General features: G+C 40.1%; 1 protein-coding gene across 2 annotated transcripts in view; it reads left to right on the top strand.

The window, feature by feature from the left end:
* Nucleotides 1-20,057, top strand: part of LOC109896499 (phospholipid-transporting ATPase ABCA1-like) — a 296,174-nt gene that overhangs the window by 49,365 nt on the left and 226,752 nt on the right. For both annotated transcript variants that reach the window (XM_031832341.1, XM_031832340.1), the window contains exons 10-12: nucleotides 8,651-8,790; nucleotides 11,017-11,133; nucleotides 17,760-17,957. In XM_031832341.1, coding sequence (XP_031688201.1) covers nucleotides 8,651-8,790; nucleotides 11,017-11,133; nucleotides 17,760-17,957 — 455 coding nt within the window. The remainder of the gene's footprint in view (nucleotides 1-8,650; nucleotides 8,791-11,016; nucleotides 11,134-17,759; nucleotides 17,958-20,057) is intronic.

The following is a 20,057-nucleotide window of genomic DNA, read 5'->3' as shown; positions in this document are numbered from 1 at the left end:
ACATTCCTCTGATGTTAAACAGAACATCTTTCTTTGTGGGGACAATACAAAAAATAGGTTCCCAAAACACAAAATAGTTGATGACCTTCATACAATGTTTGTATCAGAGGTCACAAAACTTTCCCTCAATGTTCCTTGACAATGTTAGTCCTTAAAACAGTAAATTATATTGTACTGTAAAGGATTTTTGTTGTTCAACAGTCCATGTGGAAACGCATATGGAAATTGTGATATTTATAGACGTTTTTGAACATTTTGAAATAATTATATATTGTCGATCCATTGATTCTTAAACAATATCAAGCCTTGAAATAGCGTATTATTATTGTGAAAAGGGTTATTCGATCAGTTGTTCTGTCAAACAGCTAGCCATGTTGTGTAATGTACAGCACGTAATACACAGCACAGACATGGCACTGAACCATGTTCAGAAATGACATTCATGAATGCTTCAAAGGTCACATTTGTCAAGTGGAATGTATATAATTCCTGTGAACACTGATGATTTGTTTTAAAAAAAATAGGCTGCAATAGGCTTCCTCCAATGACAACAAATCCATTTAGTTGTTACGGTTTTCTTCCTCCTCTTCCTTTGAAGAGGTAAAACAGGGATCGGACCAAAACGCAGCGTGGTTATTCATAAACATCTTTAATGAAAGATGAAAACACGAACAGTATACAAAAACAATAACCGTGAAAAACCGAAACAGCCCTATCTGGTGCAACAAACACAGAGACAGGAACAAGAAACAATCACCCACGAAATACTCAAAGAATATGGCTGCCTAAATATGGTCCCCAATCAGAGACAACGATAAACACCTGCCTCTGATTGAGAACCACTGTAGGCAACCATAGACTTACCTAGACTACTCTCCTAAACACAACCCCATCAATCTACAAAAACTCCTAGACAAGACAAACACATAATTCACCCATGTCACAGGGCGTGACATTAGTACAACAGTTACCTGCTAGGCATACACATGTGGTTGCTAATCCCAACAACATGAAATAAATATGTAGCCCGTTTCTTGGGTTTCTGTTTTCCCGACAAACGGGTGCTTTAAAATGCAGAGCCCTTGACTGTTCTGTTTATTGATTTATTCAGAGAGTTCAAGTTTTTGAAGGTCTGAAGATGCCAAACTAAAAACCCAGAGAGTCAGAGGTCATTCAATTCATCAATAATAAAAAAGCAGTTTCTGTCTAAAGAGTAAAGACGAACAAGGGAAATACATAAACTAATAGCACAGGTAGTTAGCAATAAAAACGATACTACTGTCACATATACAGCGCTTGAGGTCACCAGACTGATCATTATTACACACACCTGTCAACATTGTTACGCGCACCAGCACCTCATCAGATTCACCTGGACTCCATCACCTGCCTCAACTGGCTCGTCGGGCTCCCATGCCTCAGCAGGCTCGACGGGTTCCTGCGCCTCAGCAGAGGCGACTGCCCTGCTCCTGGTTCCTGGGATCGTCCCTCTGGTCGGTGTCCTGCGGCCGGAGCCACGCATCAGTGACGGGATACTGTCACGTATACTCCCTCTCTGTGCGCTATTACGCACACCTGTCACAATCGTTACTTGCACCAGCGCCTCATCAGACTCTCCTTGACTCCATCACCTTCCAGATTACCTTCCCTATATACACCGCTCAAAAAAATAAAGGGAACACTAAAATAACACATCCTAGATCTGAATGAATGAAATATTCTTATTAAATACTTTTTTCTTTACATAGTTGAATGTGCTGACAACAAAATCACACAAAAAATATCAATGGAAATCAAATTTATCAACCCATGGAGGTCTGGATTTGGAGTCACACTCAAAATTAAAGTGGAAAACCACACTACAGGCTGATCCAACTTTGATGTAATGTCCTTAAAACAAGTCAAAATGAGGCTCAGTAGTGTGTGTGGCCTCCACGTGCCTGTATGACCTCCCTACAATGCCTGGGCAAGCTCCTGATGAGGTGGCGGATGGAGCGAGACATGATGTCCCAGATGTGCTCAATTGGATTCAGGTCTGGGGAACGGGCGGGCCAGTCCATAGCATCAATGCCTTCCTCTTGCAGGAACTGCTGACACACTCCAGCCACATGAGGTCTAGCACTGTCTTGTATTAGGAGGAACCCAGGGCTAACCACACCAACATATGGTCTCACAAGGGGTCTGAGGATCTCATCTCGGTACCTAATGGCAGTCAGACTACCTCAGGCGAGCACATGGAGGGCTGTGCGGCCCCCCAAAGAAATGCCACCCCACACCATGACTGACCCACTGCCAAACCGGTCATGCTGGAGGATGTTGCAGGCAGCAGAATGTTCTCCACGGTGTCTCCAGACTCTGTCACGTCTGTCACATGTGCTCAATGTGAACCTGCTTACATCTGTGAAGAGCACAGGGCGCCAGTGGCGAATTTGCCAATCTTGGTGTTCTCTGGCAAATGCCAAACGTCCTGCACGGTGTTGGGCTGTAAGCACAACCCCCACCTGTGGACGCAGGGCCCTCATACCACCCTCATGGAGTCTGTTTCTGACCGTTTGAGCAGACACATGCACATTTGTTGTCTGCTGGAGGTCATTTTGCAGGCCTCTGGCAGTGCTCCTCCTGCTCCTCCTTGCACAAAGGCGGAGGTAGTGGTCCTGCTGCTGGGTTGTTGCCCTCCTACAGCCTCCTCCACGTCTCCTGATGTACTGGCCTGTCTCCTGGTAGCGCCTCCATGCTCTGGACACTACGCCGACAGACACAGCAAACCTTCTTGCCACAGCTCACATTGATGTGCCATCCTGGATGAGCTGCACTACCTGAGCCACTTGTGTGGGTTGTAGACTCCGTCTCATGCTACCACTAGAGTGAAAGCATCGCCAGCATTCAAAGTGACCAAAACATCAGTCAGGAAGCATAGGAACTGAGAAGTGGTCTGTGGTAACCACCTGCAGAACCACTCCTTTATTGGGTATTGCTAATTGCCTATAATTTCCACCTGTTGTCTATTCCATTTGCACAACAGCATGTGAAATTTATTGTCAATCAGTGTTGCTTCCTAAGTGGACAGTTTGATTTCACAGAAGTGTGATTGACTTGGAGTTACATTGTGTTGTTTAAGTGTATGTCACTCCCTTTGGTTCTTTCCCTAGTCGTTATTGTTTCTGTTTCAGTGTTTCATGACTATATGCTACTCATATTTCAAGTTTTTTTCCTTGTGTTATTTATTATTAAAGCCACTCCCTGTACTTACTTCCAGATTCCCAGCGTACACGATACAACTACAGAGATCCAAAATAAGCTAAAGGAAAACAAAAAGAAGTGATTCAAGATTCAACAACGGTCTAATGTAGTATATTACAAACTGGATTGAATATGGAGTAAAATTCATCAACACCTAGAACACTACAAAATTTTTTTTGAAGAAACTCGTTACTAAAGATGTCATCTATGATTCTCTAAATTATATTTTAAAGAGGAAGCTAAATATTTTAAGCAGATGCTCTCTTTTCCATCTCATTCTCACCCTCTGAATGACAATTACTGTAAGGAATTCTTTCCAAAAACAAATGAAAATGAACAAGTGTACAGAAAGATTAGTGCAAATGCCAAATTACAGAGGAATAACTTTTTGAGGCTATTAAATCCTTTTGGTCTGGAAAAACCCCAGGGCTTGATGGCATACCAGTAGAGATACAGTATATCAATCCTTTTTTGATATACTCAAAGCTCCATTGTTAGCTTGTTTTAACTACTCTACTATTATAGAAATGGTAGTCTGCCAGTCTGGCAGGAAGGTCTGATTTCACTATTATTCACAAGATCCAAATGGCAAATATAAAGATCCAGTCTATCTAAAAAACTGGAGGCCTCTTATACTTCAATGCTGTAAAGCAAAAATCCCAGCCGAAATGGATAGCACTTTACATGGTATTGTTCATCCTGATCAGACAGGTTTTTTACATAGACAATACATTGGAAAGAATATACGACAACTACTATAAATAATAGAACAACATGAAACATCTAAGAAGCCAGACCTGGTATTTATAGCGGAAAATGAAAAGGCCTTTGATAAAGTAAGGTTAGATTTTATTTATAAATGCCGTGGTTTTTAAAATGTCTGTGATTCTCTTATAAAATGGGTAAAAGTAACGTGTCTCAACCCCAAGTGTAAAATAGTAAATAGCGGCTACTCCTCAGAGAGTTTTGAAGTGTCAAGAGGAGGTTAACAAAGTTGTCCGCTGTCACCATATCTATTCGTTAAGGCCATCAAAATGCTAGCTATTAAAATCAGATCAAATAGCATTAGAGGATTAGAAATCCAAGGCTTAAAAACAAAGGTGTCCATGTATGACGATGACTCAAGTTTTATATTAAGTCCACAAGATAGATCCCTGCAATGTCTCATTGACAGTGTACATAACTTTGCTGGACTCTCTGGACTAAAACTGAATTAACATAAGTGTACAATATTATGTATTAGATCTTTAAAAATACAGCTTTTACATTACCCTGCAGTTTACCTATAAAATAGGCTGATGGTGAAGTAGATATAGTTGGTATTCATATCACATAATATATAAATGAGCTCTCCACAATGAATTTCATTAGAAAACTTGCAAAAATAGACAAGATCCTGCAACCTTGGAGAGGTAAATACCTGTCCTTTTATGGAACAATTACACTAATTAACTCCTTAGTCATATCTCAGTTTACTCACTTACTTATGGCGCTGCCGACTACTGATTATTCGTTTTTCAAATCATATGAGCAAAAAATATTTAGCTTTTTCTGGGATGCTAAACAAGACAAATAAAGCGCGCCTATCTATATAATGAATATGAACTGGGTGGGTTTCGGTTATAAAATATAAATGCTCTAAACCTCTCTCTAAAAGCTTCACTTATCCAAATGGTTCTCAAATAGATTACTAAGAAAAACTCATCCATTGTTTAAAAATAGCCATTTTGCATTTGGCAAGATTGCCATGTCTCTTTTTCGATTAATAGAAAATAAAACTTTTTTCAGAGTATCTCACTTTTACAAACAAGCATTGCAGAGCTAGCTAAATTTTCAATTTCACCCCCCTGAAAAGAGAACAAATAGTACAACAAATATTATGGCTGAACTCAAATGTGCTGGTTGATAAAATAACTGTATTTATGGAAAAGCTGTTTGAAAAGGGTGTTTTGTTTGTAAATGATATTGTAAATTGGAATGGTAGAGTTCTGTCTTTCATGGAGTTATCAAAATTGTATGGAATGGTCTGCTTAATCCAAGATTACAACCAATTGATTACAGCATTACCCCAAAAATGGAGGAGGCCGGTGGTCAGTGGGAGGAGGTAGGGAAGATGTCTGTCTTCCCAATATAAAGGATCAAAACTGGCGGAGGAATAAAAATAGCATAAATAGGAAAGTTTACCAGTTTCATTTGAGGACGAGGATGTTGACAGCTGTGCCGTACAGAATACAAACAAGTTGGGAAGTGATTTTTGATGTAACGATTCCATGCTACAGGGAGTATGAGTTGTATGAGGGGTATTGGGGGTGCTTAATGGAATTATTAAAATATATGTATATTTGGGGGTGGGGGGGTGGTTTCAGATGGTTGAGGAGCAACTCTTGGAGAACTGTTGGGAGGGGGATCTTGGAAGGCTGGTGGCCTGGCGGTTGTGAACTTGGGCCGATGGCTGATGGGTCGCTGGTTCGGGACGCTTTTGGCCTTGTGGGAGATTTGTCGATTTGCCCTAGTGCAGGACGTTGACCTTAGTTGCTTCTGTGGGTCACTCTGGGTGGGAGTCTGTTAGATGACTAATGTGATGTAGATGTTGAGCGGCTTCACTGCAAGTAGATCATATGTTTTCAATATTCAACAGAACCCCCCCCCCAAAAAAAAAATCAGGGGTCTGACCCATCAAATCAAGCTATTTATTTACATTGCTGAGTTCCTCATTACACAAATGTTTGTCCCTCTGCTTACCACAGATCGCAATTTCTCAAGTGTGATGTCTTTGGAGTTATACTAATTAGGGACTGCACAATCCAATTCCATTAATTGCCTATTCGTTTGAGGATCCACAGAAAAAAATGAACGATTTTAATAAGCTTGACTCTTCCCAGGAATAAAGTTACACTCTAAAGTGGATTTGTGTGCTGGTGCCACTACAAATTAGTAAAACAATGCAGCAGCCATTTGAAATGAGCGCAAACACCTCTGCCGGCATGCTAATAGCTTTTCTTGCCTCTTTTTATTGTTATGTAAAGTAAATGGGTATGGAATAAACATTTGCAAGGCTCCAAGTGCACTCTGAGGAATATTAAAATAGAAACAATAAAGGCTAGAAAAGACATTTGGTAAATACTCAATTTTGTTATCCCTCCCAAATTAATTCATGATGGCACTCGGCACCATCCAATAGCATCATTAAGGAAAATAACAGTGTAATACATTTCTTTCCTTGGCAGTAAACAGTATTTTTGTTTAAAAGATTCTCCCACAATGAGATTAGCCCTTTCGATCGATCGTTTACAACCACCAATGTACTGGAGAATCACATATCTATTCATTCGTAGAAGAAAATGTGTGTAGGCCATTGACATGTTTGATTTTGAAAGCCTATATAACACAGAATGACACATTCATTTAGCTGTTGTGTTTTTATTGGTGTAGTTTTGTACAGGGAGGCTCTTTCTGTGAACTGGCATGATTGTAAAATATTGATTAGATTGATATTGTAGTTGTAGTACAGTGGCAGTGGAGCATTGTGTGTGTGTGTGTGTGTGTGTGCATGTGTGTTATGTGTGAGTGACAAAAGGAATTGTCTGTCTTACACGTAAGAGAAATTCCTGCTTGAATGACACATATTCTAGAGAGTTCTATTTCAATGTTGGACGCAAGAGATGTTTGTTGCGGGCAAGAGAAGCGGTGAAGTGAAGTGAGTGATGTGTGTGTTAGCCCAGTTAGGTAGGTGTGTGACTGACTGTGTGTGTGTGTGTGTGAGTTGTCTTGTTTCTGCGCTGTGCCGAGTTGATCCACTCTCCAGGGTACAACTCAAATTGATTAAATTTGCTAGGTAAGATGAGGGGCTGCCTAAACGCTCTAAGCAATTACTTGGCTGCAGCTCCCTGTGTAAAATATGGATTCAGTTCCTCACCGTTGTGTGATAAATCGGAACCTTTGGTCAGAATACGATGGTGAGTCACAGTTTTGGGGGAGATAAATATTCGTACGGATAAGAATGGGCGGAAGAGATTCATCCTGATGTCAATATTTATTGGACGGAAAGCTACAAGCCATGTGTCCCTGTGTACTTCCTGTCTAACCAATGTGATTTTAGGAAATGACATCTGTGTGGTCGGGGGAAACAGCTGGCTGCAGTGAGGGCGGCCATTAGCTCTTGACAGAGTCTCCCCGGAGCACCTGAGTAGGGATTGCCGCAAGGCAAAAGGCAAACGTTTATCGCACATCCTGCACTGCAAATGGCCACTAAAACCTTTGACGGCGTGATAGGTAGCCAGCTGTGAAGAGAGCACTGTGGTAGAGAAGGTGGAACAGTCTTTTGGGTCGAGCTGACGAGCCAAGTGTAGACATACGCACCTGAGCCCAGACAGACGGACGGACAGAAACACAGAGCAGGACAGACCGTTAGACAAAGACGCAGTTACACATAGGACAGATGGACGGACAGACCACCATCAGAGAAGGACAGCCAGGCTGGCAGACAGACAGGCAGATACACAGAGACGCTGAGCAAGACAGACAGACACATCCGCACACCCCTAGAGAAACACACACAAATGAAGGTTGCAGCACCTGTCACTGTGCTGTTCCCTTAGATCTATGTCTCTGCATAACCTACAAAGCACTCCAACCGACCTAGCAGTATTCACATTGGCAGATTGGATAAATTAATAATGATCCCACTGCAGCTGAGCATATTGACTTGTTTTCTCCCTCCGTGTTGAGAACTCCCCACCTCCTATGTATTCAGCTAGACTACCGTGCAAATGTCTTGCTCCATTCCTCTCTCCCCAGACATTGTGTTATTAGGTACACATTAATGGAGTCGTTTGGGGTCTTTGAAGTGTGGTAATTACATTAAATCCTCTGCATAGTGAAAAGTTAAAACTTGACCGATTGTGTCATATCGCCTGCTACTTCTATTATTAAAATGACTGTTTATTATCTCAGCAGTGACGTACTGGTTTGCTGTGATTGCCAGCAGATTTCTGGCGATCTTTGTAATTGTACTCTGTGGTTCATCCATTATATTCAGCATTCAGATTGTCCTTTCTCTAAACTAAGTCCCAAATGGCATCCTATTCCCTATATAGTGCAATACTTTCAATAGGGCTTTGGTCAGAAGTAGTCCACTATAGGGAATAGGGTGCCATTTGGGATGGATATTTAATTTTAGGCTTCTAACCCTGAAACACAACAGATGAACAAACTTGCATTTTGATTGTAATTTTGATGGTAACAGATGGATAAAATGTGATGCCAACATAAAATGTTTTTGATGTTTGTTATTATCAAGATATCATTCATTTATCTTGTGTTGTATTGAGTAGTTTGGCCCATGTACTCGTTCAGACAGATTGCATTTTTCCATTTTGAAGTTATTAACAGGTGTATTCCCTCTCACCAGGTGCCTTCTGCAAAATATTGATTGATACTATTGAGGGTACTCCTGGCCTACATGTTGTCTGGAGTATGTTTCGGCCCCTAATCCAAGGGAAGGTCCTTTACACCCCTGACACACCTGCCACTCGACTAATGGTGAAAGAGGTAAGTAAAAGAGAAACTCTAATTGTATGCACATCGGTTCAGGCGCTGGACCAGCAAAAAAAACATAAAAGTGAAATATGTCTGCAAGAGTCAATTTGAATAGAAGTCAGTGAAGAGAACTGAAAGTAAACTGATGTCTGCAACACTCATATCAGTGTCATGGACGTTTACATTCATGTCAGTGTCATGGACGTTTACTCTCATTTCAGTGTCATGAACGTATACACACATGTCAGTATCATGGACGTTTACTCTTGTATCAGTGTCATGGACGTTTACACTAATTTCAGTGTCATGGACGTTTACATTCATGTCAGTGTCATGGACGTTTACTCTCATTTCAGTGTCATAGACGTTTACACTCGTATCAGTATCATGGACGTTTACTCTTGTATCAGTGTCATGGACGTTTACACTCGTATCAGTGTCATGGACGTTTACACTCGTATCAGTGTCATGGACGTTTACACTCGTATCAGTGTCATGGACATTTACACTCCATGACACTGATACGAGTGTAAACATCCATGACACTGATACGAGTGTAAACGTCCATGACACTGAAATGAGAGTAAACATCCATGACACTGACATGAATGTAAACATTCATGACACTGACATGAATGTAAACGTCCATGACACTGAAATTAGTGTAAACGTCCATGACACTGATATGAGAGTAAACGTCCATGACGCTGACATGAATGTAAACATCATGTACGTTTACACTCGTATCAGTGTCATGTACGTTTACACTCGTATCAGTGTCATGGATGATTACACTCATTTCAGTGGCATGGACGTTTACACTCATACTGTATCAGTGTCATGGACGTTTATATTCATATCAGTGTCATGGACGTTTACACTCGTATCAGTGTCATGGACGTTTACACTCACACTGTATCAGTGTCATGGACGTTTACAATCATGTCAGTGTCATGGATGTTTACACTCATATTAGTGTCATGGATGTTTACACTCATATTAGTGTCATGGACATGTATACTTATTTCAGTGGCATGGAGTTTGCACTCATATCAGTGTCATGGACATTTACACTCATATCAGTGTCATGGATGTTTACACTCATATCAGTGTCATGGACGTTTACACTTATTTCAGTGGCATGGACGTTTGCACTCATATCAGTGTCATGGACGTTTACACTCATATCAGTGTCATGGACGTTTACACTCATATCAGTGTCATGGATGTTTACACTCATATCAGTGTCATGGACGCTTACACTCATATCAGTGTCATGGATGTTTACACTCAAATCAGTGTCATGGACATATATACTAATTTCTGTGGCATGGACGTTTACACTCATATCAGTGTCATGGACGTTTACACTCATATCAGTGTCATGGACATTTACACTCATTTCAGTGTCATAGATGTTTACACTCGTATCAATGTCATGGATGTTTACACTCGTATCAGTGTCATGGACGTTTACACTCATATCAGTGTCATGGACGTTTATTCTTTACACTTTATCAGTGTCATTTACTTTCATGTAGTACACTTACTCCCTAATATTTCCTAAAATGTACAAACCTGTTAAGTGACATTACTTGGGTGTCTATGTAAGTAGCTTGTACAATTAAAACTTTTGCCATTGTATCTATTTCCATATTTTCACTCCACAAATCAGTTGGCATTTACATTAGCTGGTAAATAAAAACATGATGATATACGCTATGAACCCGTCTCCAAAAAAACAGCTAGGAAGAGGAGATGGAGAACACACTCGGGGGAGATGGAAAATGTAATGTATTTTTCATGAAGTTTCTTCCGATATTAACATCATTTTGACAACAGCATAAACAAAACAAACAAATGTCGAGAAGCTGTAGGGAATTGGATGTGGAGAATATCCAGTGAGATAATGACTTCTTGCGGATCCACCAACTTCACAGTGACGGGCCGGTCTTGGCATAGGGGCCCGTCTTTACACTCGGCACAGGCCGATTGTTTACATCTCAGTGCTCGGGATTAAATAACCCTGTTTACATTAGTCACAATGGGGGGTATATGAATCAGATGAGTCTCCTGGGGGTTAGGTGAAAGTACGAAGAAGCAGTATGTTCTCAAGGTCGGACTGGCTACAAAATAAATTAGATAGCACAGTGGGAATTCCATCAATTGGAGGACAAACAGATATGGCATTTTCTATTTTTTAATCACCATACTGTACATCTCTCTATCTTGTTTAAGGCAAATAGCACATTCAATGCATTGGCCATGATAAAAGAGCTGGCAGACGCTTGGGAGGATTTCGGACATCTTGTTTGGGACTACTTTCAAAATGGCCGCCAAGTCAATACACTGCGGGTAAGACTTATGACTCCTTCAATAAAAACACGGATATTTGATGTACTGTACTGCACCGGAGAGCTGGTTTACATGTATCCGATGTTAGACAAGGCTGAGTGACTTGTCATACATGCATCAGTGTCACAGTGTCTTATCTATGGTGACTATGTCTAATGTTAAAGTAACTGTCCAGTGTTTCCAGATTTCTATGAAATATGAACTGCAATTAATTACAATATGAGTTAAATAGTTTTCCTTCCAAAAAATTGTAATTAAGTATGTTAAAAATCTGTTTTTCTGTGTTGGGGTGGTGTGGACATAGCCCAAAAACAGAACGGTGTGGGAGTATACTAGGGTTGAAGGGTGGGAACCACCGAGATTTCCCGGGATTTAAAGCCTAAAACCACTCCCTTTTCCCGGGATAAATAACTGCGAGAAACCGGTAAATTATAATAAATTATTTGTATAAACAGCATGGCGTGAAATGGAACTGTTAAATTATATGCAATGTCTAATTCTCGCTTCTCATTGGCCTCTGCATGATGAATCAACACTCAGGATGGGGACAGACAGTCTATCTCAGTATGGAGAACAGTTTACGATGCATGTAGACCTATCATCTCATTATGGTAACTTTTTTTATTGTGACAAGGAGGCCTCATTTGCTGCAGCATAGCCTATGCTACAGTAATATAAAGACTGAATGCTCGTTTCATTTACCCATCTCCATCTGGCTTTCAGGGGTCACCTTGTTTTTAATTTTACAGATGATCATTTTTTTTAAACTACAGCTGCAGTTTTAAAACAGCTATCAAGCACTCTCCTGCCGTCTTTCTCTCTTTCCATCAACTCTAATCAAATTGCATCCAAAATAGATAATCCTGTTCTAAATTGATATATAGCCCTATATATAGACATCTTAGCCAACCTCTTTCGCGTAATACATCCAATGCAGTATTAGCCCTATATTTAGCTAATTAATGATGGCTTATGCATAATATGCTTCTAACTTATAGCTTCTGTCTCTTGCGCAATACGCACACACCTGTGCTCTGCTGGCCTCTCAACCTCTTAAGGATCGGACCCTTTTTTTCAATTTTCTCCTAAAATGACATACCCAAATCTAACTGCCTGCAGCTCAGGACCTGAAGCAAGGATATCCATATTCTTGTTACCATTTGAAAGGAAACATTTTGAAGTTTGTGGAAATGTGAAATTAATGTAGGAGAATATAGCACATTAGATCTGGTAAACGGTAATACAAAGAAAAAAACATGTTTTTTGTATTTTTTGTACCATCATCTTTGAAACGCAAGAGAAATGTCCAAATGTAATATTCCAGGTTAGGCACAATTTCGGTTTTGGCCACTAGATGGCAGCAGTGTATGTGCAACGTTTTAGACTGATTCAATGAACCATTGCATTTCTGGTCAAAATGCTGTATCAAGACTGCCCCAATGTGCCTAATTGGTTAATTAATACATTTTAAAGTTCATAACTGTGCACTCTCCTCAAACAATAGCATGGTATTCTTTCACTGTAATAGCTACTGTAAATTGTACAGTGCAGTTAGATTAATAAGAATTTAAGCTTTCTGCCCATATCAGATATGGCTATGTCCTGGGAAATGTTCTTGTTACTTACAACCTCATGCTAATAACATTAGCCTATGTTAGCTCAACCGTCCCACGGGGGGGACACCGATCCTGTAGAGGATGCTCCTTAGCTCTTGGAGTCCCATGCAGGAAAAGCTAGACTAGAATAGCTTGCTGGACATGATATTTTTAGCATTTCTTATACCAATATACTATTCAAAGAGGGACACAAGCTGTTTTTTGCTGAATGTTAAATACAGAAGCCAATTGAACTCATGGGTAGTTTGAAAGAAGAGCGAATGCACGATGGCTATAACAGATATTTATTCATACCCATAACCATTCAATCTTCCTGAAGAGAAGTAAAAGCCTTCTGCATCAAATTTTATTCCTATATTATCAAGGATGCCATTAGAATGATGAAGATAAGGACAACAAAACATATTTAATTTAACTGGTAAAAGCAAGGAAGGAGTGAAGCAACAATAGAGAGAGAAAGAGGAGGTAGGCTAATAACATTAGAGGAAATATTGTGAAAGGTATAGATGTGTCAGCCTGCTAATTATACAAACAGGCACTATTGTTTTCAAATATTTTATCAAACTCTCTAGCCTGTACATGTAACTTTGTAGACCGCATGTGCGGCACCAGAATCGCAGGTTCACTTCTGCTTTATCATGGTTTGAACGATGTGCGTAATTCCAGTCCATATAATACAGTATAATACAATACAGTAATACAGTTCACACTCAAAAAGATTAGCCTATTAGCTAGTTTAATTTATTTACCCAAGAGAGCACATCGCTAGCTATATATATATGGGCTTTTATGTTTTTATGCCTTATAATGCTTTTGAATGACACTTCTGGTTTTGGCAGGAAATACCGGTTTACCCGGGGGAAAAGGGATTTATTCTCAGGATGGAACATTTGTAAAAAACTGTGTTTTTCAAGTGTTGTTTCTCCAATTAATTCTTTGGCCACAAATATGAGTACAGGACGAGTCAACAACATTATTTGGGTATTAGTTAACAGAATAGGAACGTTTAATGTAAGTGATAAATTCATCAAGTTGAAAAGAGCTTTAATATCCTTATCAATTTTTTGTAATAATCCTTGTCCACTTTCATTTTGAATGACGTACTGTACACAAGCCTTCCCGTCTGATGTTGAAAATATCCTCCTGCAGCAAGAAAGAAAGAGTATACTGTTTCCACTAGGAATATTTATCAACCTTTGACAACTGCTTTTCTTACCTGATATCTCTCAACAAAAGACTCCTACATTTCCCACCATAAAATGTTTTTAACACTAATTCAGCTGAAAAATATACATTTATTGTAGCATATGGAAATGGTGAAAAAGAAAGTAATTATGGGTAAGTGCTGCGTAACTTTCACCTCGGCAGTCAGGGAAGAGGATTAGCTTCCCTGTTCCCTTGAAGCTGACATTACTCCCGTGTCACCTGAAATGAGCTTATGGGCAGCTAGGGGAGAACGTAGCCGAGCGCTCCATATAGCCAAGGTATTCATTACCCTAGCCCTAACCTTTACACAAATGGACCCGGCAATTCTCCTTTGTCTTCATTTTCTCCCTCCGAGTGGCGGCCGACCGGACTCCCCTCAGAATGGGTAGCTCTGCTGGTATGTCATCTTCTTCAGAGGTCTCTCAAGGTTTTGGCAACTTTCTACATTGATGGCAATCATGGCACAGCTGAGTTATCAGCCGAGCTGAAGAAAGAGAATCTCTTAAATCCCAAATGAACCCCTTGCCCCTAGACACAGAAAGGATCTAGGAGGATTGAATAGGTCTAAGCAATATTGTGAAAATTTCACCTTGTGTCACGCTCTGACCTTAGATATATCTGTTTTCTTTATATTTTGGTTAGGTCAGGGTGTGACGAGGGTGGGTATGCTAGTTTTTGTATTGTCTAGGGGTTTTGTATGTCTAGGGGCTTTGTAGGTCTAGGTATTTGTATGTCTATGGTGGCCTGATATGGTTCCCAATCAGAGGCATTTGTTTATCGTTGTCTCTGATTGGGGATCATATTTAGGTAGCCATTTTCCCTTTTGTGTTTGTGGGTTCTTTTCTACAGCAAGTTGTCTTTGTGCACTCAGTTGTATAGCTTCACGTGTCGTTTTGTTATTTTGGTTAGTTTGTTCAGTGTTCATTCTTATAAGGCTGTGCCTTGGTCTGATTCATACGACGAACGTGACACCTTGACTGTCAAAGGGCAAGATGAAGTTACTACCAATTTGCTTACACCCATTCAATCCTTTCAGATCTACACATGTGCATAGGGGAGAGGGGACAGTTCCGATTAGGATAGGGAACTTCATGTTTACCAGCTTGATCTTAAGTGTTTCCCATAGCATTTACTGTAGCTGTACTTGCTATTTTCTTGACTAATTCAGGACTTATGCCATTGAGAAAGCAGTAAAATAAAATCAGTAAGATAAATGACAAATTCAAACCTAACAAGGACATTTCCAATACTATTTCAGTAAAAGCACTATTCTCAAACTCTACCATTGTAACTACCCATCCCGGATCCGGGAGCGTAAACATAAACGGACACTAATTAGCATAACGCAATGGACATAAATATTACTATAAAATTTGAATATTCATGAAATCACAAGTGAAATATATTGAAACACAGCTTAGCCTTTTGTTAATCACCCTGTCATCTCCGATTTTGAAAATATGCTTTACAGCCAAAGCAAGATGAGCATTTGTGTAAGTTTATCGATAGCCTCGCATAGCATTATGCCTAGCTAGCAGCAGGCAACCTGGTCACGAAAATCAGAAAAGCAATCAAATTAAATCGTTTACCTTTGATTAGCTTCAGATGTTTTCACTCACAAGACTCCCAGTTAGATAGCAAATGTTCTTTTTTCCAAAAATATTATTTTTGTAGCCGAAATAACTCCGTTAGTTCTTCACGTTTGGCTGAGAATTCGACCGGAAATTGCGGTCACGACCACGTCGAAAAAATATTCCAAATTAGCTCCATAATATCGACAGAAACATGGCAAACGTTGTTTATAATCAATACTCAAGGTGTTTTTCAAATATCTATTCGATAATATATAAACCGGGACAGATGGCTTCTTAGTAGGAAAGAGAGAAACAATGGCCGCATTTGTCCTTTACGCACAAAACACTCTGAGAGACTTCAGCTGACCACTGATGCAATGTTGACGTTCAGGCTCATTTTTCAAAATAAAAGCCTGAAACTATGTATTGTAACACTAGACACATTAGGGAAGCCATAGAAAAAGGAATCTGGTTGATATCTCATTCACTGCTCAATAGGGACGCATAGGTTTCTAAATAAGAGTTACTTCCTGATTGTATTTTTCTCAGGCTTTCACCTGCAATATCAGTTCTGTTATACTCACAAACAATATTTTTACAGTTTTGGAAACTTTAGAGTGTTTTCTATCCTAAGCTGTCAATTATATGCATATTCTAGCATCTTGTCCTGACAAAATAGCTCATTTACTTAGGGAACGTTATTTTTCCAAAAATGAAAATAGTGCCCCCTAGATTCAATATTACTAGTTCAAATCTTGCCAACAGGCAAACTAGTGACCATCTTGCAAAATGTCAAGCAGAAATTATTATTTGAAAATGCTAAGGAGGGCTGGTTTGAGTTTTCTTTGGCTGTTGGTAGTCTGTTTTCGTTCGAAGACCTTCTCATGTCGGATAATGACATTTGACACGTGGACGCCAAGGTTAAATGGCATATATGCAACAATCTGGCCCAAATGCCACTGAACGTTAAGAGTAGTAGAACATATTTTTAAACAATTGAATTTCAGTGACCCCTTACAAATATTATTTACTCTAAAATAAAGACACTGCATTGTTTACAATACATCTCTCTGCATGTTACAGATGTACCTCTTCAAACCTAAATTCAGTATTCCATTCTCACTGACACAGACTGGTTGAACTGATTTTTCGTAAAGGTCAGGAGAAACATGGAGATGACATCATTTGACACTTTGACCCCATGCTAAACGGAATGTCATTCCCGAAGTGTTGACTTAGAAATGCAACTGAACACATTGCTCAGAATATGTTTGAGGCGTTTGTATGTGTGCGTTTCCAGCATGTTTTTACTTCAAATTATGCACACTACATTATGAGCAGACCATGTTCAATTTATGAAGTTATACAATACAACACTGCAATTATCGTGTTATTACACTGTTGCAATTTCATGGTTGCCAGCATACTGTATGTACCGTACAAAGCACACTGAATGGAGCAGTCCCAGACAGATGGAAAGTCTGCATCCTATCCCCTTTATATAGTGCACAACTTTAATCTGGGCCCATAGGGATCTAATCAAAAGAAGTGCCCTATATGAGGAATAGGGTGCAATTTGGGACGCAGACCAAAGTGTTTTAACCAAACCTGACCAGGGAACGTACAGTACCTGCGTAGGAAGCCTTTATGTAAGGACGCCCCAGTGTTCTACACCAGAGGAATAGGCGGCCGTTAGCTTTTTTTAAACATCACGAATAGGGCTGTGACAGCAAGGTCGTTTGCATCTAGATTAGCACATATCTTCGTTAACTCATGGAGTGCCGAGCGAAATCATGGCACGAGGCTCAAGCCAAGCTGACAGTGAAGAGTTAACGCACAGCTGGTTCTTACCACACTGGGGTGAGGGCTGGGGGAAGAGGGGAGGATGGGGAGAAGGGAGACAGTCACATGAATCGCAGTGTGAGTGTGTGTGTGTAAACAAGTGCATCTGCGTATGTGCAGGTGTGTGTGCCTGCATCATGGACCTCCATGGTCATGAAAAAAGTGGTTGTAAATTCCCAAGCCTGCAGTACAACAGTGCCATCTAGCTTAATGTTTCTAATTAATTCTCTCATAGAGAAAAAAGCAAAGTCCTGTAGGTGGGATGTCCTGGGATTGTGCAGGTCCACAATTAGCTTCCACTGCATTCATTTCTCAGTGCATTAATTGTTTTATAATCTGATGAGTGTAAATTACCCACACAAAACCTCTCCTCTTGTTGCCAAACCAGGCCCTGCTGGATAACCCTGTGTTTGTAGCCTTGCTCAACCAACGGCTCAAAGGCACAAGATGGACGGCAGAACTGCTCGCCAACTTCCTGTACAATGGGCCCCCCGAGGGTCGCACCACGGGCATGCCGCAGAATGACTGGCGCAACGCGTTCAACACCACAAGCCAAATCCTGGACCTCCTGAAGAAGTTCATTGGGGTATGTTCATTATTTTGCTTCACATTGTCAAAAAAGTGATTTGATACCTTTCCCCCCACTACAAAATACACTGACATTTTGTAATGTGTTTGTCTATGCACCCTAGCTCCATGATATGGGCTACAACTTTCAACACTGTGTACTTTCACAGTATGTAATTTGATTGGGTGAATATGAAGCAAGGTTGCCAATTGTTTCAGTATATACAAAAGTCCATATCAATTGACCTTGACAGCATTCATAAAAACGCCTTACAACAGCCAACTGCTGTGGTAATAAAAAAGAAAGATCGTTATAAGCATCCAAGGACACACATTTCTGCTACCGTAACAGCAGAAAACAAACGGCGCACATCTCCACACATGAGGACGTGCAGGCAGTTGGGCGGACATTGACATATTGATCTGTAAGTTGGTTTGCAGCGATACACTACATTCTCCGCTGCTATGTGGCCCCATGAGTAGACTACAGACATATCTCAAATACCCTTATCCTCTTCCTTATTGCTAATACCTGGGAGATGACATCTTAGCCTCCTGGGGTTTAGCCACATGTGACAAATGAATTCCAAAGTAATGCAATCCATTTTTAGTCCTGATGGCATTCCATATCTCAAAATGGATGCCGGGATGAAGATGTTTACTCGCATCATTTACCTGTTCCCTGTCACATAGACTCAATGCATGCTGAGCGTAGACGGGGGGAGAACATTTTAAATGTGCTCTCTTTCTCTCTCTCTCTCTCTCTCTCTCTCTCTCTCTCTCTCTCTCTCTCTCTCTCTCTCTTCAAGGAGCTTTATTGGCATGGGAAACATATGTTGACATTGCCAAAGCAAGTGAAATAGAATAATAAACAAAAGTGGAATCAACAATCAGAAAGTAAAAGTAAACATTACACTCAAAACATTTCCAAAAGAAGACATTTAAAATGTCATATTATGTCTATGTACAGTGTTGTAAAGATGTGCAAATAGTTAAAGTACAAAAGGGATTTGCAATGGTGTTTGTTCTTTGGTTGCTCTTTCCTTGCGGCAACAGGTCACAAATCTTGCTGCTGTGATTGCACACTGTATTTCACCCAATAGATATGGGAGTTGGATTTGTTTTCGAATTATTTGTGGGTCTGTGTAATCTGAAGGAAATATGTGTCTCTAATATGGTCATACATTTGGCAGGAGGTTAGGAAGTATAGCTCAGTTTCCATTTTGTGGGCAGTGTGACACAACAGGGGAATGAAAATTCTCTCTCTCGTTCTTTCTCTCTCTCTCTCTCTCTCTCTCTCTCGTTCTTCCTCTCTCTCATTCTTCCTTTCTCTCTCATTCTTCCTTTCTCTCTCTCTCTCTCTCTCTCTCTTTCTTCCATTCTCTCTCTCTCTCTCTCTCTCTCTCTCTCTCTCTCTCTCTCTCTCTCTCTCTTTCTTCCATTCTCTCTCCAGTTCTTTCTCTCTCTCTCTCGTTCTTCCTCTCTCCCTTTCATCTCACTCTCCCATTTGCACAACTAAAGAATGTTTGAATTTCTCTCGTGTTTTAACATTTTTTATCAGTGCATTAATTCATGAGTTCATGTAGTCAATACATGTCAAGTTGAGGAAACATGGCAAGATTGAACTTTAAATTTAAAAAAATTATCTTTCAGGTCGTTTAAACCGAATAAGTCATATTACTAGTAATACAACATTGATGCTTTTTTACATTTGTTGAATTCATTTTACACTTTTAGAAATTGAAACACCAAATTGGATCCACGCATTACAGCCACAAGATGGATTATTCCACTATTAATTGTGTTAATAAACTTGAAACAACAATGTAGCTAATCATTGATGATATCGTCATGATGGTCGTTAAAGATGTTGACTGGGTGCCTACAAGCTACTTCCTAAAGTGAGCCATAGATGAATTTAACTGATTTATACTCTGCGTTATCACCATGGAAGCAGGCAGCTAGTCCTACCCATCAAAATATTCTGGCATCTGGGGGAAAACACACACACAGTATAAAGTATAAACACATGATTATCATATGATGGTGGGCCGTATGAGAGGCATGCTCATCTCATCCTGGAGCTGTCAGTTAGCAGCCCTCGCGTGGCCTCTACATC

Source organism: Oncorhynchus kisutch, linkage group LG9 (genome assembly GCF_002021735.2).
Source record: "Oncorhynchus kisutch isolate 150728-3 linkage group LG9, Okis_V2, whole genome shotgun sequence".
NCBI lineage: Eukaryota > Metazoa > Chordata > Actinopteri > Salmoniformes > Salmonidae > Oncorhynchus > Oncorhynchus kisutch.
The sequence above is the reverse complement of the archived record's forward strand: the minus strand, read 5'-3'. Positions and strand labels throughout refer to the sequence as shown.